Source organism: Ptychodera flava, chromosome 9 (genome assembly GCF_041260155.1).
Source record: "Ptychodera flava strain L36383 chromosome 9, AS_Pfla_20210202, whole genome shotgun sequence".
Lineage (NCBI taxonomy): Eukaryota > Metazoa > Hemichordata > Enteropneusta > Ptychoderidae > Ptychodera > Ptychodera flava.
This window is the reverse complement of record NC_091936.1, coordinates 13,775,187-13,801,997: the sequence shown is the minus strand read 5'-3', so window position 1 is coordinate 13,801,997 and position 26,811 is coordinate 13,775,187. Positions and strand designations below refer to the sequence as shown.

The window sequence follows — 26,811 nt, the reverse complement described above, 5'->3', positions numbered from 1 at the left end:
TGTGATAAGATTTGCAAACACAGATGAAACACACATACTGTGAACATATATATATTATATATGACATATTGCACCTGTAGAACACCACATAACTATGTTCATTTGGTTTAATCTATTGTAATATGATATCAGGTTATATGATACTTCAAACAGCTGTCCAGTGAGTCTGCCGAAATCTTTGATGATTTCTTGCACATTCTAAGATAAGTTTCAAATTTTTTGGACAGAGAAAGGGAGCGGAAAAATAAGTAACATTGCACTCTACATCAGTAGACCTGGCCAAGGTGACATTGAAAAGTTTCCAGGCATTGTAACAGTAAGTGTACTGTTAAAGCTGTTTACTGTAAAGAGAGGGTAGATGAGATGTCTCAAACATATCATTGTCTCATGACATCAGACTGAAACTCCAGGAAGATTATGTTGCTAGTATATGTTTTCAGTTTCATCCAGGTCGGAAGGTGTCACTGTCCTGAAGTAAAAGCAGATGCACTGAGAGGGTTTATTGTCAGTTTGTAATGCAATCGCATGTACCCAGAGGGTTGCTGCGAAGGTGTGATCATATTTCAAGCTTGTCCATTGGTCTGAATTTTAGGCTCACAGAATTCACTGAGAAGGAACTAGCTAGCCTACACTCTTTATTTTACATGACTATGTTGCCCCTTTTGCTACATATTTTTTTTGAAACCATGGCAACAGAGTAGTGATGAAAACACTTATGAATCAGCCTCTCTCTTGTGCACTATAATTGTGTTCTTTATTGTTCTTTTCCGGTGGTACCAACAAAATTAATGAGCTGTGAATTTTTTGCCGGTTACTGTGGTACACAAGTAGAACAACATGTCCCCTCTGTGAAAAGACTGTGAATAAATCACTAGAAATAATGTGAATTCCCCTTGTAGTCAGACTAGACATTGTGTTGGAAATCTCTTTTGACATGTAGCAAAAATTTACCCAGCAATGGAGGATGTGAGATCAAGTGTCGCCGTGATATTCAGGACGTGAAGCGAACAAGGAAAAATGAAATCATTTGTGCTTTTAATTTGTAGATATTGTTATTTGTTATCACATGGATCCACGAGGGCTTTAGAAGGTCCGGAGTTAGAAGTACATTGTGTAGTTTATTTATAGGGATCTTTGTTAGGTGCTTTGCAGAGACTGGCATGCCTAGCAACACAGGCTGGTCTGCACCATGTGTTGTACGGCAGCCAGGCTTCGTTTAAATCAACATAGGGATTTCTGACTACTGATACAAGACAAACGGTCAGAAAATATTTATGTTGACGTGGACTGTTTCATGGTAACCTTATGCAGTATTGTAGCCTGGAAGATGGTAGAAACAATTAAACTTTTGTTAAGATGGGAGGAAAAAATTCTTACCAAGAATGTTCCAACCTATCTTGACGTTACATGCTGAATAACAGTATTCGTGGTATCGTATTACATCCTGGTAAGTTACAATCAGTCTGTGAAATACTGATAATTGGAATGTAATTCATGGGCAATTAATTTTGTTAATGGATTAATGGCAAACATAAAAATTATTGAGGAAGGGTCAGAGTTTCTCAAGGATGTAGAAAATAGCAGGCAGCCGGCAAAAACAACTGGCTGCTAGCTAAAATTTGCCGGCTGTAAAAATTTAGTTTTAGTAAAATTATATCAAGACATTTTGTGCAAACTTTGTGCACTCACACACCACTTACAGTGTATAACCACCTATACTTTTCTTATTGCCACGTGTAACCAAAATATTCTACATCCCTGGTTTCTTTCTCAAGTTCATTTTTATTCCTTCACACCCTAACTTTCATTGCCGATGTAAAGACTTCCATGGCAATACATTGTCCTATCCTGTTCATAGAGAACGTCATGGTCAATGTCATAGTAAAATGCTACATGTATTTTTGTACAAATTCAAGGACAGTGAGTGAATGCGGCAAAGGTAAACTGCTAGGAATCAATTGGTAGCGGCACTTTTTTTCAGTGTTCACAATGGGATAAATTTGAAGTTAGATTCATTGTCCATCTACTTAAATACTATTTTCTATTGTTTATGTCAGAATGTTTTCCTTGTTCACATAATACTGGTCAAAACCATACTAAAACTGAAGTTAAATAAATGTGTTCATGCAATCAACTATACTGTACATGTACTTAATCTCATCTCCAAACCTAAACATTTTTTAGAGCGTTTTACATGTAATTAAGCAGTAGGACAGTTTTGCCATATTTTGCCCCCTTTTGATAGATCATCTTTTTTGATGTGTCACACCTACCGGGGAGGTGGGGGTGTGTAATTAGAGATAAAATAAACTAAAAATACCCAACTGACCCCCTCTGTTTCCTCAACTCATGTAAAGTGGAAATATGCTCATTATATACTAGTATAAGTTTTTTGGGGCCTCAATAAAATATAACTTAAGTTCTGCCCATTGGTACTGTTTCCTCTGTTTGATATGATCATTTTAGTGTGACAATAACATTATTAACTTGACACTGATGTGCCAAATCAGTAATGCTAGACAATAGTAATTGTAAAGGATATCAAATGCATCATATGTGAGCTTGTTGCCTCTCTCATGACTCATGAACACGTCACTAGGGGTTGTGGGTAGAAGCAATTGTAATGTGAAAGGTCATCAGTCAGTTGTTTTCGTTCAATTGCTTCTTTTATGACCCTAATTTCCAAGGACCAAGAACAATGAGAACAATAAGAGTGTGACCTTTGACCAAGGTAACAGTTTCCTTTTCTAAATGTTTCTAGTCCTACATGTAGATTGTGTATTTCTTAACAATTTTACTGAAGTCGTCATTGTTACAGTATTGACCCTGAGCCTTCCGACAAGAAAGGTTTGTGTTTGTCAATAATTATTAAGCTTTCCTCTGACTCTTCAAAATATTCTTTTTTATATGTGACAAATTTGATTTTGCTCATTTACGCATACTAGCTGTTTCAAAAAGAGGCATATCACAGTGATGAAATTCAACAGAAAGCAAATTGTTTCAACCATTTTAGAATTCAGTGGAAAACAAGAAGGAAGTGTGAATTAGAATAGAACACGCAAAGAACAACGACTGTTATTGTGTACCATGCCAGGAGAATGCCCCATTGAGAATCACCAGCTATATCAAATTGTCAAGTGTGTGTGTATATTTACTGTTTATTTCACTGTAAACAAGAAAACTGCAAGCGAGGATGACTCTGCACACTGCCTTCTAAGTTTAAATGTTGTCTTTAGATGTACCTGCCCTTGGGACTACACTGTACATTGTAATGGTGTTCACTTGGTATCACTGTTGAAATATTTATTTATGTAATAATTTATTGTTTAACTGAACAATGGTGTTGTTTAGTGATATGGGTTATCAGTATTGGGCACCAAATATGAGCGCATACTTTTGTTCTGTCCATGAAGATCTGGAAGTTTGGCGTACTAATTTAATAATTTCTACAGTATGTTTCCTATTGTAGTCCCTTTGCCATGGAAGCTATTTGCCATATGTGACCTTTAACCTTGTGCCCCACAATACCTGTTGTACTTGGGAGAGGCGGTGTTCACCAGTTGTGTACTGTACTTGAGATTATATCAGATATTGATAAACCATAGATTGGGATTTAATTCACTGCTTGTATAATTAAAGAGCTGTCAACTTTAATAATCCAATATCCCTGGGTAAATTTGTACCATAATCAAAATCATAGGAGGAGGCGTATGGTGGAATGTTTTCATATAGATGTTCATATTGCGCTTTAATCCCTGATTTAGGATAAGATCTATATGGACCGTGGATCTATGATGTTTTGTGGCTGTTTTGAAATCTATCATATTCCCCTAGGTTCAGGGTTTGTCTACCAGACACTTATGTCAGTACCCTCTAGTATTTCTCATTTTTGCTGTGACCTGGATTGATGTGACAAGGATTATTCATTACTTGTTACAAGGTGTGATATCAATCCTTGCAGTTTCCATATGTAGCGACTCAATGACTGATGTGGACCATTTTATCACAAAATGACGGTTACTTACTTTGATTTACTACTACAGTCAAAAAGTACTGTCAAAATGGTGTACCTGTCACATTCCATTTGGAAAAAAATAGTATTTTTCGTTGGTTATTTTTGAGAAAATAACTGAAGAGAATATAAAGGAAAACCAACAGCAATTACATGTAGATTATGTTACTTTTAAGAGAATTCAATTTCTACTAACTCAAAATTTCAATGTTATTTTCAACTTCGGAGAACAGATATGTCAACGTCTGATTGATAACATGTACCGGTACATGTGTTGCTTGGGATACAGTTGCTAATCAAACCTAAATTAACATGCAATATTCATCTGAAATCAAAACATCACGTTTGGATCCAAGATCACAAACAATATAGTGTTAACTTAAAGGCAAATTCTTTCTTTGTGAATAATGTACACAATATATTTTCAATACATTTGACCACTTTGGTGTGTGGCTCCAAAGTTCTAAGTTAACAATGTGAATTGTTATTGCTGAATAGGAGCAAGGACTTGGCCAAACATACTTTGCAGCCGAGGCATTTTTCAATCAAGGATAACCCTGTGACCTCTGTCTTTGTATTGTCATTTATAACAATGAAACCAGCCCCTGTGTCCATGACATTTCTGCCCAAGTGGATGAGAATTCAGCCCCTATGATTTTCAAGGTACATGTATGCGTAAATGTACCTGTCTGTAGACTCATCAAAGCCGTGTTACTAACCACCACTCCACCTCCACTCTCTGACCCCTCTCCCCCACTTTAGCTTTTTTCTCGTTCATCGGCAAGCTCACAATCCCAGTTTTGTGAACATCTTCAGCAGCAGTGCAAAAATTTCACTATCAGTGAGCAACGCATTCAAAGGAGATACATCTACATGTTAAAAGTGATGACAAAATAGCCAGCATAGGCTAGCACATACATGTAGATGGTGAAACCCCCACCCCTCACCCCCCCCCCCCCCATTCAAAGTCTGTGGGCAGCTATCACAGCCTGTTCAGCATTGTCTTGCTTCTTCATCTTATCACTTTTAGTATAGATAAGATTCGATAACTTTCAAATAGGACTGATCGCAAATGATCATTTTTTTCTCTTATTAATATGCATAAATAAATGAATATGTCTACATTTTCCACATAAACAACAAAAATGAAACCTGTTAGTGTTATATTGGCTACTAAAAGACACACTAATTTGTATGAATTTATGGCTAAGACTACAAGCCGCAACAACAGCCGTGTATGCAACAACAAAATTTGTCCAAATTTTGACCAATTTCACGCGCAAGGAGCTATATTTAGTAACAAACCTGAAATTGCAATCAACGCTTTTGGCAACTGTGGTTTTCCCAAACACCAAATGTTATTTCATGTACAAATGAAAGTACATGGAAGTTCAGACTTCGTAATTTGTATATCTGCGACAGTGTTCAGGATTTCTAGTTTATGATATACCATCACGACTACACTTTTTACACTCTTACTGTAATGTATTTAACATTACCAGATATAATTTGGTACCATGTTTAATTCTGCACTGAATTATTTTGCATAAATATTATATTAAACTTGCAGTGCATATTGAAATACCCAACATGTAGCAAAGGTTCATGTTTTTGACAGTGTTGGTTAAAGTTCAAAATTTCCACCAGAGGAGTCTCTACATCTACCTCTGAGTGTGTGTCAGTCATCTCAGTCGATAGCCATTGCCATGATAACAACGCAGGAATGTGCCAAATAAATGGATGTTGCTGAATAAATCAATATTGAGTAAATTCCACCACAGCCTGTAAGTGTTCTGAATACCAAAGCAACTTCTAAAGACTATTAACGGGGAACGATGGTCAAATATTTGTATTTTTCAGAGTTATTGACACGTATGGCTTTCACAAAAAATTACTGGTTTAGTTTGAATTCTCAGACGAGTATTGTAGCCCAAAGCAAGCTTTAGTCAGTCTTCAGATCAATAAATGTTAAATGTCATGGAAATTTAAGGTCTTTGAGAATAGCATTTTGAATTCTCAGACTAGAATTTTACTGTGTTTTCACTGTCTCTTGGTTGTTGCAAATATTTACACATTTTACTTCTAGCACTGTTATTGTGAAGTGCAAATAAGGACTTGGAAGATTAGTTTTAATGTTCTATATTTTTGAAATGGTTAGCAAAATATGGCAATCACCCTTCTTCCCAGCTAGAATTTAAACAATAAGAATACACTAGGAATAAATTTCTTCATAATTGTAGATGTCATACTGTGGTTGGTTTGTGGGAGAGATGTTTGCTCACACTGTAGAAAAGCATACCACTGCCAACCGAGTGTACCTTTTTATTCCCTCTCCAAGTTCTTCTTGAACAAATTTGTCTTTTCGATTGGAAACACTTTACCAGTAGATAACTCAAATTGATTTTCATACCCAGTTCAAAGGAAATGGAGGATATAAATTTACATTTTCTCATTGTAGACATTGGGCAGTAAATATTTAGACATGTAGGACATAGATTTGTTTCAAGGCAATGCTAAATAACTCTCCTATCCAACAACCCAATAAAACTGCCAGTCACGTTCAATAGTCAAGGTCACTTTTATGTGTGTCTTGCCCACTTTATCGATAAAAAAAATATATAGCATCGCATTTTGTACATTCTATACCAATGGTTAGAAGGACCTAGTTGAACTCTGCACGTCAGATAATCAATACATATGTGAGTTGCTAGGTGCCGGTTGTGGAAACGTACACAAATTTTCTTCCAATTACAGACGATATTGTCGGCAATAGGTGTACCTTGCAGCAGCGATAATTGCATTCTTAACATGCGCAATTGTCTTTCTGTGTGAAACGGACCATGTTTGCACATTTCTGTGTCCCGTACATGGTAAGGACTTTACTTTTAAGGTTTTGAGTTTTTTGTGAGAATATGTAGATTTTATATCATCGGATCAGGCAGTTGTTTGGTATTACCGGTATTATTGTGTGTGTGTTGACAGTCTGGTTGATGTGGTTCACCTGAAGCGTATGATCATTGTTGAAGTGCTCAGAATTTTACACTGGTGTAGCATGTATAATCCCGCACAACCCCTGTGCTCACAACATTGAATTTAATTTCAGGAAAAGATATCATCTGTTGTAGTAAGCTAGAAAAAAAGAACGAGTTGACCATATTAATTTTGTAGATGCAATCAAATGACGGTTCAGTTTGCAAATTTACATATCTTCTATGTATATCAGACCCAACTGTGTGTGGTATAAATGGTAATTATCACTATGACATTCATCTTCTGTCATTCCGACAATAGTTACCATGGCATCGCCTTCATACAAATGTAATCACCCCAACATTCCGGATCCGAGAAGATTACGACCCACTGATGCGAGCATCTTTGTCGGCATTTAATTTAGAGGATTTTTTTATGTGTGGGTTTGTGTTTCTGCTCTTCTGGTGATGATCGGTACACTGACAAGTAAGGCCAGGACTCTACAGTCAGATGTGTCTGGAGAAGCTTGTACTGTCTGATCAGTGGGTTTGATGGTGAAATATTAGGGATTAAAACGTAGTAAGTACTGACTCATTGTGTCCTCAAATGCCATTGTATACCAGCTGCATAGTGGTCGTACTGGTAGATCAAAATGTTGTAGATGTAACTTTGAGTTCTACATGTTGACGTGAAGTGTACCATGATGAAGCTTAGAAGATCAAAGAGAGTGTTTTGATGAAAAAGGCAATTCTGCTGTGCTGATCACTACATGTAATTATAGGTTTTCCACTAAATATGGCATACACAGTATTGGATGTTACAATGTAAATTTAACAAATTATGTTTTGCAACATGTTATTTCCTGCTTTACTTGTCTAATCCCTTGACTAATATGTCACTTTTATGCTTTTCATTACAACATTGGTGGTAAACTTGTACATGTAAACAAATTTCTACAAAGTCAATGTCAGAAATTTCAGACAAATATTTCTATACCTCAGTGATAGAATAGTGACTTCAGGGGGAATCAGCTGGATTATCCTGTATTTTGTTGTAATGTCTGAGTAGCAGTTTTAAAATTCTGAATTGTGCTCTCCCCAACGCACAGGTTACCTTTTAATGTTACAAAGGAACAAACACAAGTTGTCATGTTTTTTAAAGCCAGCCAGACTCACATGTAGGTGCTGTAAATTTACTGTTGCTTAGCAACAGTCTGTGAAAGATTGAGTGTACATGTACCTGTCCCTGGGGACCTGCTCATATTTGTTGGACTGCACTGAGGGTTATGCATTACTGGTAAATTCTGAGTGAATGCATCTAAAGTGTTTTCATGAAAAATGCTCCTTCGGAAACGTTTAGTGATTTGTAAATGATATGTGTGGATGTTGAGGAAGACAGAAAAATGTCACTGTTTTGGCCATGCCAGTAGCAGATATGATCTAGCCTACATGGACACTTTATTTGAGAAATCGACTTTACTGAAGACACATCAACTTTACTGAAGGTTTCTTATATCATTATTGAGACAATTGTTGCTTTACATAGAGACAAAAATGGTACATGTGTTAATTTTCTGTTCTCAGAAAAATATATAAGAAACCATGCATGCAAGGCTCACATGAAATTCCTCCCATGGCAGTGCCGCATATTCTGTTGTTAGTCCGGTAGTCGCCAGTTTGTGTAGCATTGTAATGAGCCTTTGGGCCACATCTCTTGCAGTGCAATCTTCTGGCGTTCAACATTATATGGCTGCCGTCTGAAAAGAACCTGACATGTATTTAGGTGAGGGTACATTGTTGCATTAAATGAACAATGACACCAAAGTATTTTACAAAATCAAATGATACCTTCGGTTAGCTGATATGCAACAAACAGAACATATTCCGCGTGTAGTAAGTCAGTTAATAGTTTTTATCTGTTCGTGCTGGTATGTTTTTTGATATCATGTACTCCACAAATATACACATACACACACACATATTCACATACACACACGCATACAAATGTATAAATATATTATCATATGTCTATCATAAGACTAATCTATCAACCACTTGGTATTGATTATATTGTACAATTTGTAGACAGATGACATATGTACATGTAAGGTCTCTTCTAAAAATTGTACATTTGCAAATATTTGTTCCCGAATGTGTGTCCACTGATCAGGCAAAAAGACTGATTCTTCACTTTTCAATAAGAAGAGGCAGTGCTAGATAACATTCTTGGCAAAAAATCTCTATGCTCTGACTTCTACCACAGTTACTCTACCCTGCAGTAGAGTAACTGTGCTTCTACAGACATACAGTAAAGCTGTTTGTGCAGACTTTTGAAGATTTCTGAAGTTCCATTTTGCTTATTTACTTCATGTCTCCTAAACTGTCCCGTTCACAAAATCTCACACAAAAGAGGCATTGGGGTCATGACGAGAACCATACAAAACTGGTATTGATTGCCATCAAGATCTCTCTCCACTAAAATAACAATGCTTTATTGTCGTTCCGTACAGTTATCACATTGTACTCAGCATTGCTGTGTCTGCCTGAAACGCCATTATAGTGCACAGGGACTATGATTTCACCCACCAGTAAACCCCCCTCAGTTACAATACATGTACCTCTTATGAGGTCCATCTTGACAATTGGGAGAAACCAAAGTAAAATACAACGTAAAGACACTTAAAGAGGTCAAAACCATTCTCTCAGTGTTAATAACAAGAACGAGATGAGAATATCATTCTCCAATAGTACTTTAATGTGCCTGTCATCTTTTTTTATTTTCTTCCGTATTACCAATGGGGTTTGGCTTTGTTGTTGTCATGTCCTTTCATTGAACTTCGTTTCTTGGGGATTTTTCTTTTGTTGAATTGTGTTCTGTACAAAGGAGGTTTATGATTGCTTGTACTTGGTAGGGGAATAAGACCACTGTGTTTGTTTTTAAAGAGTGAGAAATTGATTTATTTTAATGTCCACTATCATCCAAGTTGATTTGTAAATGAAAGATCTTGGATTTACATGTTTTCTCGGTGTTTATGATATGTAATTTAACAATAAAGGCGTTCAAAGATACTATAGGAAGTTTAGAAAGCGGACTTGACTGAACTTTTTGTGCATTTGTTAATGCAGACAAAATAGACCATTAATGTCGGTGTTCTTGATATCTGATCATGGCCTGCTCTTTTCATTGTTTACAGGTAACCATGGATACAGGATGAGAACCGTCAAATCAGACTGTGTCAAAATGACAGCGTGCTTGGTCACCATGGACTGTATATAAGCACCAGTGCTTTCATCAATTTTACTGGTTTTATTCAAGTTTAGAGGGTAAAAAGGGGCAAGTGGATCGCACCATGGCTTCAGCCAGTGATTATGAACAGTTGCGAGCCAGCCTGCAGAGGGGCTTGGAAAATCTCCTTATATCAAATAATAATAATCAGAAACAGTTACCTCTGAGGCAGCAAACTAGCCGCCCTGTGCTGAAATATAATAGTTCCAGTACTAATGCTTCAATCAGCCCAAAGCCGCTGATTGTAAATTCTATGGACAGCAATCGTAGCAGTGGGCCAAACTCTCCGGGGACTGGCTCCTATTCGGCAGGCTTTGCAACGCCAAAACCTGTGAATCCGTACTCAAGGCCAATCAGCGCACAGGATGTTTACACGCCACAGCCCAGTACCGTCCGTTCCTCTCACTCTACTGGGAACATAACTGCCAATAACAGAACCGTACAGAACGTTAATTCTTTCATGAAACCAAAGCCAATGTCACCACCCTCTAGTGATGCCAGAACCAGCAAATCTACTGACCACACTCAGAACATATCCAGACAATCCAGTGGAAAAAAGTCTGCCAAGCAGGTGACATCACCCATGCCAAATAAAAATTCCAGCTGGTGGCATACACAGGAACCCTTCCAGGGAATCATTTACACTGAAATCGGAACACGGAGTCAGGCAACGGGGCGACGGCTCCTCCAAAGTGGTCCGGACTGTTCGGGAGCGACCAATCGAGGCGGAGGAGTGGAGTGATATTGACGAAAATGAAGAAGGTAGCGAGGATGACTTTGGGAGGTAGGGTATTTCATTACTTCAGTTCCTTATGAGTAATGTGTAACATCTCTACCTGTATTCATGAGGAGGTACATGTAGTGTATCACAATGTGAAAAGAAAACCGAATTATAGACTTTGAGAGTTATGCCTACAAGAATGTTAAACATGAATGGTTATTGCAGAGCAGCTCATAAATGATGTGACATTGACATTCAATACCATTGATTAGTCGTTGACACAGAGAGATGTAGTACTTTGCACCACTATAGCATTTCATGTAAATTTGCATCAGAAAATTTCTTTGAACGATATGATTTTCCAATTTATAATCCATTCAGACAAAAATTTACTCAGGGTGTGTCTTTGATCAAGCAACTGTCCCCCCACTCACTCAAGCATACAAATTAACAAGGAAGAAATATCTATACATTGAATCTAAAAACTGTAATAATTGTCTTCATAAGTCCCCATGGACAAAGTGTGGGGAACTGTGGATAGGGTGCTGTGTGTGTGTTCATGCATCCAGGAGATATCTCTGACAGGCTCAGGCCAATTTCTTTTGAACACGGTACAAGGATAATACACTATGGTGTACCTACATGTACATGTGTGCACGCTGTGCCGGCTGGTTTTGTAATATGATCCACTATGGCCACCAGATGGCTTTTTTTTTCTTAAAAGCATAACATTCATAAAACACGTAGGATATAATTAAAGAAACAAATTGTGGTTATCACAAGTTTACAATATATTCATGAAACTGTGACACCCAGACTAATGCTACCAATTCAACAAATGTGTTCAGTTTTTTCCCCAATATCAGTTTACGTCTGCCTTTCAAGTGAAAGAGTAATATAGAAGATAGCATTTTGATATACATGTAAATAGTCTATTTCAGTCCGTTTCTCTGGTATGTTGTTTCCTAGATAGAATATGCTCAACGTAGTGAAGATTAACACTGCATAACTGCATTTGGAAAAATGTTAATGCTTTGCAACGATGCAAAAGATGTATACATGTAGATATGCAGTGTTGATTACACACTGATCAATAATATTTTTGTATACATCATCAGTGAACGAACACCTGGTGATGGTGCCTCGTTGGACTTTGGTGAAGAGGATGATGGGATAGATGGACTGGAGGATGATCTGGCTGACGATGGTGGGTATCAATTATATGCTCAAATGTCATGGAAACTGCCCAGAGATTTTGTATCAGCAAACTGCAAAAAAAGTATGATTCTACTCAGTGATGCACCACTGATTCAAGAGTGTGCTCTCTGACCCAAGACAAGTTTGCATGTATACATGTATGTGTCAGTCAGAATTTTGCTAAGTAAGGGAAATTTGAAGACCTTCCTAATGGACTCAAAGAGTGTAGAAATGTTAATGTTTTCTACCATGGAATCTGTCTCAGCATTGAATATTTGTAAATTGCTGACCAAATATCAAAATCCTATGCATTTGAAGAGAAAATGGCAACAGGTAATTTGCATTGAGAATGGATTACCTGTCGTCTACAATCTTACATGAGTGAAACTCAAATGGCTTTTCCGATTCAGTGCACAGTATCACCTTACAACATGAGCATAATGTTGTATGATGTCTCAACATAAAGACATTGTTACCTGCAAATAAAGCAGCAGCTGAAAAGCGTCAAGACTCCTCTATTCCACAATATGATACCTTTGACCTTCCTGCAGACGACGAATCTGATGGCTACTCGATATCAAGCAGTCTGTCTAGGCAGTCGTCAACCCATCCTTTCTCTCCTCTGAAACGTGACACCCCATACTCGGCTGAGAGACTAGACTCCATTGCCAATGAGATTGATCGGACGTCAGTTGGAAAACGGGCGTCGATGAGGCTATACAAACCAATGGTTGTGGATGGTGACGAAGTTCAGCCTGCCTTGACACCGAGTCTGTTCAGCAATATAGCCCCCACCATCAACTTCATAACACAATATGAAAAAGGTAAATAAACAAACACATATTCTCCTTAAGGATTCTCAGACAAGACTAGGCATATGAAATATAGTTTTTCCTTGTTTACAATTGATATGCATGTATATACACATACTTGGCAAACTTTATTAATCAAACGATATTTTTATTTTTATTTCACAGTGGCTCAGTTGCCATGGGAATTGAGGAAGTTGTTAAAATGGAGAATGAGTCCCATCACTCCGCATGTTGTGAAAAACTGCATCGCCAGGTCTGGATTCAGGGCTTCCAAAAGTAAGCTGTAAACTTGAGTGTTCACTTGAAAAGCTTACCGTCTCTCACCCTGTAAAGAGCTCAATGCTGCCCATCCATTGAAACCAGTGAAGTGAAATGAAAGTCTCATAACAGAAAATCTAATCATGGAATGAGATCCCGGAAAGCTCAGAATTACACCAAACTATTCAGTTGTTGTCCATAAATTAAACCAATCAGTCACAAGGTTAAATGTTGTTACAACAGAAGGTGGTGGCTTAGTATTGGTACAGTTTACATACGTTCTCCTAAAAAAAAGGGTCAGGGCAATAGCGCTGTTCACGGTTACAGGTTTGTTACTAAATATAGCTGTACGCGCGCAACATCGCACACGCAGCTTGAAATGCGGACAAATTTTATCAATGTTGCATGCATGGCCGTTTTTGCAGCTTGTACTCTGAGTCGTCAATATGTTTTTTAGTATTCATTGTTACACTAGCAGTCGCCCACTGAGATGTATTTTTGTCGTTCTTGCATGCGTAATTTTCAAAAGTGTGATCTAAAAATGCGGACAAATATTTATTTTTGCATATTAATGAGAGAACAGTGACGTAAACTGTGAACGGCCCTATTGCAATACCTTCAAACAGTCTGCACATCTAATTTTGTAACAACTGCAGTACTAGTGTTAGCACACAGTAGTGTGGTGTGACCTGTGGATTGGGTAATAGAGGCATGACAATGACCTTTGTACATGTAGAGGGCGCTGTGCTATTTGTACTCACAACTCTGGATTTCCTTCCGTATTGCTACCACCTGGTGTCAATATGTTGTGTATTCTTTACAAAGCATAATCTTGTGGCTATTTTGTGCCTCATTTCATAAGCTCTCAGCAATCTTTGCAGACCCTGCAATTTATCAACCAAGCACATATGTAGATAGATCATTAGCCCACATGTGCAAATGGTATGTGGTAATCAGCAGATGACTAGCATAGTTTTAGAGCCAACAGTACAAGGATTTAGTGTTGTTGTTTTTTTTTCTCTCTCTTTCTTTCTTGTTGTCTAGCAGCTGATGATCTTGACCACACAAACAATAACACCAATGATGATGGTAATGAACAAAGAGTGCTTACACAGCATGGTCTGTAATCCTCTCACCCCCATTTTGATGTGTAGTGATCCAACTTTGATACTGAAAACAAAGAGGATCATACCATACTATGGTGCTGAAAGGATTAAAATGACAAAAAAGACCTGATTCATGATTTTTCCAACCTGCACAGACACCCCATGGTCCATAAAAAAAATGAGTGTTCCTACAGCAGTGTTTTAGAATCCACCAATCCAGCACTTACTTCATTTTCATTTCTCAGATGACATAAACTCAGTTTTTTTGTACCGTATGCCAAGGCGTACATTTAAAGAGATAATCTTAATTCACGATTTTTTTGTCTCTGACCCATTTGCTGTGGCGTTTTTGTTACGGATAAACTGTTTTTTTTCCTGCATGGAGTGGAGTAGGAACACATAAACACCCACCAATCTTGAGTCCACTTTTCTCACCTTCATGTCTGCAACACAAATCACTATGAATACTCAGTAATGCAGAGCTCATGCTCAAGGAGTCATTGAATGCGGTGTAGACTTTCCATCTTTGAATATATGTGTTATTATTCCTTGCAGAGTCACATGACTGGCTGGGTTACTGGGGTAAACACATGAAAGCTCAGGGATTCAAAGCTATCAGGGAATATCAAAAGGTGAGTTCTTGCAAAGTTGGCCATGCACACTATTGCCAAAGTCATATTTTTAACCGGTTCCCCCCCAATTAACTGTAACTAGGTCCACACTTGCCATTGATAAGAATTGTCTGGGCCAAACCATTGCAGTGAAAGGGTTAAGCTGCTTCAACTTTTTACCCAATTAATGAATCTGAACTTGTGGCAGAACCATGACAAACATAATGAATTGGTTTTTGATTGATTGATTGTTGTGCACGAGAGAGAGAGAGAGAGAGAGAGAGAGAGAGAGAGAGAGAGAGAGAGAGTGTGTTTGTGTGTGTATGAGAGAGACAGGCAGAATCATACAGACAGATAGACATGAGCAGATAAATATGGATACAGGCTGATACAGTTGGCAGTTGTTGATAGAGAGTTTAAACGGACACTAGTGGACAAAGTTGTCCAGCTCAGTAGCGATGTAATTATCACAGTGCTATTGCATCTAAATGAAGCTACATGTAAGAGATGTAATAACTTCAAATGAGATGAAACACTTACCAGTGATATAACTCCAGTCTCTGTCTGCAGTTGTCCAACTTTGTCAGACACCATTACTCAAGAATTTGAAGATGAAAGGTTAAGAGTGGATTCTTGTCAAGAGATGAAATATCCTGGAAAGGGGCAATTATACCTCACCATCTGTCTTAACCAGCTATATATTATTTCTTCCAGGTCAACCACTTTCCTGGCTCCTTTCAGATTGGTAGGAAAGACCGTCTGTGGCGCAACCTGTCCAAGATGCAGTTACATTTTGGCAAGAAGGACTTTGGATTTTTCCCGCAGACGTTTGTACTACCTTACGATACCAAATTGTTGAAAAGGGCCTGGGAGGATGGTGGTCCTAAACAGAAATGGATTTTGAAGCCAGTATGTCAAATCACAATCTTTTGAAGTCTTTCATGTTTCACCCAATTCAGATAATCATTTTACTTTGCTCTCGTCATCTTTGAAAAGTATACAGTCTTGACGGAAGCCAGGAAACTCTTTTAAAATATTTTGATTTGAGTAAAAGTTCAGATGTCATTTTTTGTAGGGTGTCAATAATGCTGTCATTTTCCTTGTGTAAATTTTGTTGTTTGTATTGACTTCAACATCAAGGTGTAAAAAGACTTGATTCCATGTAAAATGTGAAATTCTATGTTCAGTTTAATTAAATCAGTCCGCGGGACAGTTTTCTTTTTCAGACTTCACTTTAGAGGAACATGTATGAAGTGAGCACAGTTAGTCAAGCTACAGTCATGTGTTTGTTTATAACTCTGGCATGGAAAATTCTCACTTTGTTTTTCTCCGCAGCCGACACCTTCCGTAGCCCCTTGTCCCCCAATATCTCCTTAAATGTACCTGAATATGAATCTGAGTCTGATTTCATCCACAGCCTGCATCTGCGCGTGGCATTGGAATCAAAGTGATCCACAAGTGGAGTCAGATTCCGAGGCGGAGACCTGTCCTGGTCCAGCGGTATTTATCCAAACCGTTTCTGATCAATGGTAGCAAGTTCGACTTGCGGATCTATGTCTATGTGACGTCCTACGATCCACTGCGAATCTATGTATTTGAGGATGGTCTTGTGCGATTTGCTACCATGAAGTAAGTTATTCAGCTACTTTTAAGTGGGTACGGTTGAGTTTCCTGTTGATGTGGTCACAGTGGAATACTGAGCTAGAAACATAGACATGCTGTGAATAGTCTAACAAAGGTGTTACTGTGACAATTAAATATCAGATTAGAAAGATGCCCAATAGAGAAAGAGACATGATGAAAAGGAAGAGGAAAGGATGGACAGAGACGTCAACAGTGAATTGAGACAAAAAGGATATACAGTTGTATAAAGTGTGCATTGTCAAATACAGTTGTAATTCTGTGACATACAGGCAATAAAGCAAATCGTGGACGCATGCGTTCATTGCAGTGATTCCAAAGTAACAGTACTACAACATGGAGGTCTTAAAATGTCAGACAATGCCTGCTAGTGACTGTAAATTTTTACTGCTTGTACAGATTCACAATTGAAACACTTGCTACACTGCTGACATAATGCTCTATTTCTTTAGTAAAATTTCAATTAGAAGTGTATAAAGATTGGTTTTGATGTACTTGCACTCATCTGTTCTTCCATGGTATTCTGTGTTTCAGATATTCCTCTTCCATGAAGAGTCTAAGTAACAAGTTCATGCATCTCACAAACTACAGTATTAACAAGAAGAATTCAGAGTTTACACCGAACGACGATGAAAACATCTGCCAGGGCCACAAATGGTAGGCACCTTGTTAAACTTTGCAAGGTAGTTTCCATGTACAGAAAAATGTCCCAGTGAACTATAATGGACATGGTCTTGAACAGCATTTCTGGAGATATATCAGTTTTGTAGAACGTCTGACTCAAAATTGACAAATTAAGAGTTCTGAAATTAAACCTTCCACACCTTCTTACTCCTCTCCCATTACCCTTTATTTTCTAAATTTTGGTTTGTTATTTTGATCGACAAAGTTCACTTCCCTGTGTGAAGCCATTTCTACCTCAGAAAATTGCTGCATTTTGATCAGAACTGGTTAATAAGTATATGATTTTGAAGTCACGTCTCTACACTGTCCATTTAAGTGAAGGGCAAGTCAATTAAACCTCAATGCCAAGACATCGGCGGCAAAAACTTCAAATTGACATCAAGTTACCATGGAGCATTAAAAAATAGAGTCAAAGTGGCAGAATGGCAATTTTGACAAATGAATATTTCTTTGTTTCAACAGTGTATGACCAGTAGTGAACCCAACTTTCGATATACCCCCTACACATCTCATAACAGCTGTTCTTTTGCATAAATTTAATGACTCAAGTACAACAAGGACACTGGAAGGACGGTTGAATACCATAATTGAGAGACATCCTTCATACATTGTAATCGACAATTTCCTAGATATAACATTTATGAGAGGAACAACTTTGTTTTACTTTATGTTTTTTAATGATTGTGTTTCTTACGAGCCATCTATCTCCCTTTCAGGTCACTGAAAGCGTTATGGGGTTACATGCGAAAGAACGGCATTGATTCGACTAAAGTGTGGGACAGCATTAAAGATATTGTGGTCAAGACCATTATCTGGTGAGTGTAAATCAATATTACATGGAACTCTTTGATGTGAAAACGAAATTGCAAAAAAAATCCCATTCTTTTCATCTTTTCTGGAATTGTTGAAACGTTGGTATGTGACCTTATCCCAAGGAAAATATGGAACGCGACTGCATCTGAATGCAAATGGTAGTCTGTGTGGTAGTACATATAACTGCCGCCCCACAGTGCTGTTTTGTGACTAACTGTATGTTCACTGCTGAAAACCAAAATTTAAGTTTTCAATGATTCTGGGTGTCTACTGATTATGTGCATTCTGTACAATAGTTTGGGCATATCAGCTACTGAGGCGCTGTTTAGAATATTTAGTGATTGTCATACTACTGTACTTCTGCGAGTACAATCCCCTGCATGAGTACCACACTCCTTGAGTTTGTGTTGAACAATAAAGTAAAGGTATAGGCCCCTCCACCACTTTCAGAGGATTTTTGAATATGCTGTACATCTGTGTAAAGCCCTTACTAAAGTTATCTCAAATGTGGAATGGTAAGGAGAGTATAATGGGGTGGTACACATAGGAAAAGTACTTTTCAGATCAGAGAAACTATAAGAAAATTAAAAAAAAATACATGATATCTTTGTTCAAAGTTTACTTTTATTCAAGATATGATCCAAGTAGAAATTCCACCAAATTGTCACATCTGCATCCAGGGATTGTGTAATCTGTTTGATTTGAAACAGCGATATAAAATACTGCGTCAATTGAGCTTGGAAATCAACACATAGTGTTGCTGTCTTTTGGCTGTAGTTGTCTATCAGTATCAATGTGATCATGGCATGCTAGTTCATGAGATTATCAAATCTTGTCAGTACATTTTTTGTCCTTTAAAAGTTCGTTGGATGTCAGTGGATTTTTGAAAGTAATCGCAAGTTCAAGTGGTGTTCAATATTCATGCATAAATTAGCATAAATTAAGCTTGTATGGCAGATAACATGGGTTTCTCAAGTATAAGTCCATCCCGTAGTATAATCACTGTTTTGTGTTGCCAAACTTAGGGGGTTATACTCTGATCACTAAGGTATGCTAAGTAAGCTGTGGAATTCAGGTATAAGTCAAACTCAGTTAGGTGTTTAACTTTTTATGTTTATGGGCCTTTTTTCAGTTCTGAAGCTGCTGTCAATAGTTTAGTCAAATCAAATGTCAGAAGACGTTACTGTTGCCATGAACTCTTTGGCTTTGATGTCATGTTAGATGAGAACCTCAAACCTTGGATCATAGAAGTGAACATTTCACCAAGGTAAGGAGAGGTCTTTGCTTATCCCTGCCCCACCTACTCCCCATTGGTTTCTCCCATCACTTTCCACCTCTGCACTAAGTCTCACCAAAATGCCCAGTATTTGACTCATCAATAAAGCAATTTATATTTCAACATTAACAGCATATAGTATACAAGGCATCTTTTATGCAAAGCGAACACCTTTTATTTCAGAACATTGTACAGAGCAGAAAAAATTATCTAATTCCAAGATCATAAATAATCAAAATATTATAAAAAATTTAGTTTTTGTCTCTTTAAAAGTCACTTGAGTGGAAGATTCTCACCATACAATTTTGAAAGAATCTCATTTCATTTTTCACTGAGTAAAACTTCCCATATATAGTTGTATTTGCTTTACATATTCTTCAATATCCAGATTCTTCGTGAAAGGAAGATTCCTTGTATACAACTTGTATACCGGTGTAAACATTATTTTTCGTTACTTCACAGTTTACACTCAAATTCATCTCTTGATGTCAACATCAAAGGCCAGATGATGAAAGACTTGTTGAATTTAGCTGGCTTTCAACTTCCTGACAAGAAAGATGTTTACCCTAACTTGCCACCAAACAGTGCCTCCGTCAGGTACAGTATACCATGAGATATCTACAGTGTCACTTTGGGCCTGAACATGATTGCAAAAATGTTGTTCAGTCACCTAAAATTTGCATTTTATGGTAAAAGAGGCATGTGTATCATGACAGAATTTTTGGGTCACACTTTTTCTGTGGCATATGAAAATCTATATTTTGTTCTGTGAGTAGAGGGGACTAAATGATTTTACAGTAGAAATTTCTAAACTGTCAGCATTTCTTCTTCCAGCGCAGAATGTGAAAAACAATGAGAGAAAGACAATCTTTGTTAGAGTTTTCTTTGGCTAAATTTGATAATTTAATTCAATGTATTTTAGTACTGTGTTACCGTTTGGAAAGCAGCAGATTCACAAGTTGGTATGAACATGTAGTGGTACTATTGTATGATCAACAGCTTTCATGGATTGAAACCACACTGAGCATGTCAAATGCATTTTGTTGTGAAGTACACAATCAAAGTTTGGACATTATTTCTTGTGAAGTTCATTATATGAAATTGGAAATGTTTTGTACATTTGCATTTTACAGTCATGAATATGGCAACGTGTTCACTGATAAACAACTGTGGAATGTACCAATCAGCAAAGATGAGCGTGCCAAACACGCCTTCTACATCCAGAAACACCTTGATGATGTAAGTGTTGTACCAGATCTTATGCAGTTTGCCTATCCTGAAGGATTTCAAATCTTTATAAACTGACCTGCAATTGTCGTCTTATTGTTGAGTTTCAATATAACACAGATCCAATTTTTGCTGTTTGATGTATTGACAGAAAACTTAATTTGCTGGAATAATAACCAAATTGAGAAATGTATTTACTTACAAAAACACTAGTCTAAGAGAAAACCATGAAAGGTTCCTGAAAATTATTGAAATGATTAGATTAATCAGAAAAATTGATATTTTAAAAATAGTGAGATATGTTTACATTCACTTCCACTCAAAATTGACCACATCCATATTGGCTAATCCATTCTTCCATACATGTTTTTATTTCAGCAATGTCGCATGACAATTCTAGACTCCTTGACTCCTGATGACATCAGAATGCTGGCAGAGACGGAAGACGAGTACAGTCGTCGAGGGTTCTTCATACGAGCATTCCCGAATCACACAACGCACCAGTATTTACGATTCTTTGAGCAGCCACGCTACTACAACATCCTGGTGGACGAGTGGATTAAGAAGTACCACAGGCAGCCAGCACGAGGTGAGTGGTGACCTCTGCAGACAACACAGAGAATGAAAGAGCCAGCTTGTCTTGTGTATGATAAAAAACAAAAAAGCCATATCTTTTTATTATTGACAGAATATAATTGACAGGTTGATGTAAATACTGTATAGGCCAAAAACAACAATAGATAGCTTTGTGTTACATGATCCAAAGTAATTTGTGTATAAAGATCTTGCTTTAAAGGGAGGCAGTCGTCTGAACTCTGCTCAAAGTTTGCTAGGGACGCCTATGACCAATGTAGATACTGTATCTAGGGTACGTTTGCAATTGATGAAAGTTAAAACATGTTTGTTAACAATGTATATCTCAAAATTAAAATGTTGCAGCTGTGTTGACTGGATGCATCTAGATATCGTGCATGAAATACATTGTTTGTAAACAAGAAAGTCGCACACATGCATTTCCGACAACCCCTCCCTTTAACCCTTTCACCCCCAGTTCCCTGTATACAGGTCCAACTTTACCATAGAAAACAATGGATTTGGGACAAACCATGGTGGTGAAAGGGTTTAATGTTCCTGTTTGTGTTTTGATCATGCAGGCATAGCACTGTTGGAGGAATACTGCAGAGAAGGTATACACTACGGTCCAGGCAGTGAAACAGGCCATGTGGTAGGTCCTGAATCCATCAAATACTCCACTAACACTTGCTGTAGTGTGTGTAGTCGTAGAAGTCGAGACTCGTCCATTAGTAGCAGTCCCATTGATGAGAACAGTAGACTGAAAAAAGGACCATTGCCATCTATACATTCAGTGAGGTCAGAGGTTCATTCAAGGTCACCATCAAAGTTCGTAGGCGCCGTAGCTAGGGAGCCAATTGCAGCGACAGCTTTGGCTATTTGTAGTAAGGAATATTACTTGACTTTCGGTGCTATCAAAACAGAACAGAAGCTTGCTAAAGCTGAAGTTAGTGACCGCAGGGCAGAGAGCATCAGACAAAATCGCATGGCTAATTTAGACAGGCTGATCAGAAGCAGTTTACAGTTTCCGCGACCATCGCCGCCGCCGAGTAAGCAGAAAAATGTATCGGCACCCAAAAGTCACCAGGCACTGAGTCTGCTACCGAGACCAGTGAGGTTAGCTAGTCGTTGCAGAAGGCCCGTCTTCCGTAGTAATAGCCGGTCAATGAACCCACAACGGAGAAGGCCAAGTGCAGAAGATCCTAGAGATATCGTCGTTAGCTACAACCGAGAGAGTCAGAGTGTCTCTAATCGAGATTTAGATAGTTATCAAGAAATTACAAGTATCACTATTGGTGATAGGGGAACATCGCCAATGTCAGACCCCACTCCAAGCTCTTCCCAGTACCAAGTGCAGCTTGTTCCTAGAAACAGTGGCCTGTATTCCCGTTACTCTGCTAGCCACCGGAGAAGGCTCCCTTCAACCAAGAAATAGAGTCAGAACTGTTCAGCGGCAAGAGTATATGATTTTTTACTTTGATTGTTTGTGATAAAAGTCCTCGTTCGATGAAAAGAAAATCAAAGAATTGAGGGTAAAGCAGTTACTGTATAGAAGATCTTGAAAATCTGGTTTCTGATCAGTTACCAAGCAACTAGTATAGCACCTGTCAGTCGTGTTTCTAGCCAGAATACATGTATAAAAGGTAGGGAGTCTAGACACAGATAGTTTGAGACATAAGCAGTAGGCATTAAATTACACTGGGTATTTTACTAGAACATTCAAATTCTTCCCAACACTGTAGGACCCTTTGGTTTCTTTGGGCAACTTTTTCAAGATAAAATGATTTTGTATTATGATTGAGTTTACTTTGAAAACAAAGATGTTGGCCAGAAAGGTGCAATGCTACGTTGATCTCATTTCTTTCAAGAAATATTATATTATTATATTATATTTCAAGAGCTGTTCCAAAAACTGCTGTCAACATGGAGTAGATCACTAATCTACATACATAGAAAGTAAATTTTGTGGTTCATATATAAACATATTTATCCAAAATGTTAAACTTTAGCTCAATTTTACCCATAAGCAATCACAAGAAGCAATTCACATATAAATTTGTTCACAGTTCTTTGAAGAGTTGATGTGTTAAATTGTTACAAGTTTGACAAGAATTTTTGCATTTTAAATATTTTGACGCTAATTTTGCTGATGATATTTACAGCATGTTTTCCTACCCGAAGGCTATTTTGTGTGTGATAGCGTTGTTTCAATTTTCCAGCATTAATTTGTTTTATTCAAATGTTTTTTTTCAAATGTTTACTTCTGTTCCATTCAGTGGACACCTGTCTCTAGCTTCCTGATGGTCAAGGATCCTCGTATCCACAGTGCCGGTCACAGAGACAGGAGTTTGGAAGGGAAGATGGACACGCCAGAACCTGGAATTGGTATCAAATCAAGGTAATACTGATGCCTCAAAATAAAACCACCAAGAATTCAACATTTGAAACACACACAGGTTTCCAAATGCTATTCAAGCTAATAAAGTTTAACCCTTCACACTTGTATGTGAAAATAATTAGCCATTGCATACTGTAGGAATTCATGGGAAATAACCAAATGTATAGGCAGGTAACTCAGTTTTCCAGGTTTGGTACAAATTTCATAAGTGTTGATAAATGTTAATTTGAATACAAAAGCTTGATCAAAACCTATTATTTACATACAACACCATTTGTTTTGTTTCAGCTCATCATTGTCCTCATTGCCAAGGCTAAAGAGGAGACTGGCAAAATCAAAGAACCATCAGATGACAGGCCCGCAAAACCGCCGTCCTGCACCGTTGCCACAGACTCACTCCTCCAGATCTTATCACCACCTCCAGGCACAACCACCAGGATCATCATCAAGGACTATCAGTGCCCCAACGGTCGTTTCTCTGACTACCCGACCGCCGCCGTACCCGACAAAGTCTCAAGTGGTCCGCAGTGACCAGACCTCCCAAAGCTGACTGGCTGTCCGCCTACCTCCACTCAGTGATGTTTACATGATGCCCCCTCAAGTGTTCAAGAAGTCCTACAGATACGTACTGATGCAGGACGACAAGAAAGTCAAGAAGAAGAAGTTCCTCTGAGAGATGAACTCTTCTCAACGTGCGAACCAGACGTCACAATCATCCAATCATATGTAGTGTGACGGAAAGATTTATACTTGATTTTGAAAAGGCTATGCTGTGGAATTTAATTTGAATGGAACGTGAAGATTCTTTTCTGACATATGCCAAGAAGAAATAACTGTCTGTTTATGTCATCCCTTCATAGCTCATACATTATCCTTTATTTTATTTTGATACTTTCACTTTTTCTGCAGCTTTGCATCTTGCGGTAAAAGCAGTATGCCACAGCTTTCCTGAACTTTGCCAATATTCCGTATTGTCAGGTCACAGAAAATGATTATGGTTCTCAATTATTAGTGGGATCGGTTCAATGATCACAGATTAAACTTCCATGCTTGTGATTAAAAAACTCTGCTACCAGCAGATGGTCAGGAAAAATAGCAAATAAGTCAACAATGTTTGATTCATTCATATGATTTGGAATGCTTCTTCAATTAACCGAAGGATTGCTCTGTGATCCTTGTGATATGACTGCCAAGGTCAAATCAAGGTCGCATCCAACGTCAATTCAAAGTCGTGTCAGTTTGAATGGAAGTAAAGAGATAGGCTGAATTAGACCCAGTTGGTCTGCAATACAAGTGAATATCCATGCCAATATAGGCAGATGCACACACACATTCACACAAACACGTACACATACACACATATTCACACAAACACACACACATACATACACACATACTTCAATTACACAGTGTACATAAAGATATATAAGAATTGAATACTTAATCTGAACATATCATGTTGAATTTTTTGAGCCACATTTACAAGGACACAGATCAAAATTAAATCAGCCAAAACCATGACATTTCCTTAGCCGAACAGTAACAATCCTTCTGACAGCTTTTAACTTCTAAATAATCAACCTTGAAAACTGTAAATAAACTGATTTGTATGCTAACATTATATAGTCAATTTTCTAAGGGAAGTTTACTCATAAAATTTTGCTCGAAAGTATCTGGAACTATGTCTTCCATAGTGTAGAAAAATACAAAAGACAAATATTGCCAAAATTTATTTGTGACTTGTAAAAAAAACTCTTCAATTGAGAAGAGCACAAAGAAGTCTTCGTGTTAAAGTTCCAGTAACTGTAATTTGTTACAATTTTGTCAGTATTGTTGTTCTGTATTATATCAACTTCAGTTTGTTTTGAAAATAGAAAATGCCTTGGTAATTGGCCTTCCAAAACGGACAGCATATCAGCGTAGGAAATTTTGGGAAATGCTCACCAGACATCTGGGGAGTAACTCAGAAAAATTGCCTGTGTAAGCAAAATGTAAGCAACCCTGATGGATAATATCGGGCATACCGTTTACCTAGTATAACTTGCCTCTGATCTCAGCAAACCAAAGAATGTAATTATTTTTACTTGCCCATTTGGAAGGTAAATATCAAAAATTTACCTGTCTGGCCAAAAATGTTCTGCCCTTGCTTAACAGGTTGGCAGCCATTTATTTCCTAGTCTGCTTATATCTGTGAATTGTATTGTGATCATTGACTGTTGAATGTCCAACCAGATGTGAATTTGCACGTCAACAATATGTAGTTTGTGCTGGCAGTGTCAAATACCTGGTAATTCACCGTGCTGTAGGGATCTACAGTACAGAAAGAAACTAAAACAATGAAAAAGAAATTACAAAATTTACAGTTACTGGTGCTCTAACATCATTGTTCACCCCTTTCACCACCATCATTTGTTTGAGTCTCATTCCGTTTAGGGTGACTTTAGACCAGAACATTGGACAGTGGGAGTGAAAGGGTCATACTTATACAAGGAACTGAATTAAACCCATGTAATGCTGATTCTTGAAAACATAAAGTACACACATGTCACAGTCATTTTGAACTCAGTTTTGTTTGATAGCTGATATCCACTGGATATATATATTAAGTTTCTCTTGCAAGAAATTTACATGCATCTTCATAAACAACGCGTTTGCCATCATTTTTGCAAGCATTTTTTTTTATAAATCACAGAAAAAAAAAAGTGAAGGGGTTAGCAGACAAGGTCATGTTCATGTGAGTTGTAAATAACAGTTTGGGTCTTAGAATGACTAACACATCGCATCATAACAACATTCAGGAGGTGGGTGGCCCCTGAATTATAAAATGTAAGACATTTTGTAAAAAAACTATTTTTGAATATTTTGTACTGACAGGGTAATATTTACTAAAATTTTAAACGTGATAAATTAAACTCCTTCCTTTAAGAGTGACTTACTCAGAACATTGAAAAATACAAATATTGATTTCCTGTCAAATCTGTCATGTTCAACCAGAAGTATCCGTTTTACAAAAAAAAAAAGTTACTATATGTTTGAGGGTCTACAAAAATACTATGTTCGAGCAGTAATTTTCAGTTTGTTATAATAATCAGTGTGACACACACAGGTTGATATGTTTTGGGTGTCCTGAAGGGCTGAGGTACTGTTGGTGGTAGAAGTGTGTTCTTTCATTTGAGTGACAGTGATTTAATTTTCTTTCCAAATTTATTCTGATTAAAAAGACCATT

At 37.6% G+C, this 26,811-nt stretch overlaps 1 protein-coding gene across 1 annotated transcript; it reads left to right on the top strand.

Annotated features, from left to right (window-relative positions):
* The first annotated feature begins 297 nt into the window (after positions 1-297).
* LOC139140062 (tubulin monoglutamylase TTLL4-like) lies at positions 298-26,593 on the top strand. The gene is given in 18 exon segments (XM_070709067.1): positions 298-316; positions 10,176-10,904; positions 10,906-11,051; positions 12,107-12,195; positions 12,737-13,009; positions 13,163-13,273; positions 14,917-14,993; positions 15,687-15,881; positions 16,390-16,601; positions 17,148-17,270; positions 18,014-18,112; positions 19,243-19,377; positions 19,849-19,983; positions 20,520-20,625; positions 20,992-21,202; positions 21,768-21,838; positions 23,463-23,584; positions 23,873-26,593. Coding segments are annotated over 17 exon segments (2,940 nt in total). The 5' UTR covers positions 298-316; positions 10,176-10,331; the 3' UTR covers positions 24,135-26,593.
* Positions 26,594-26,811: the final 218 nt, after the last annotated feature.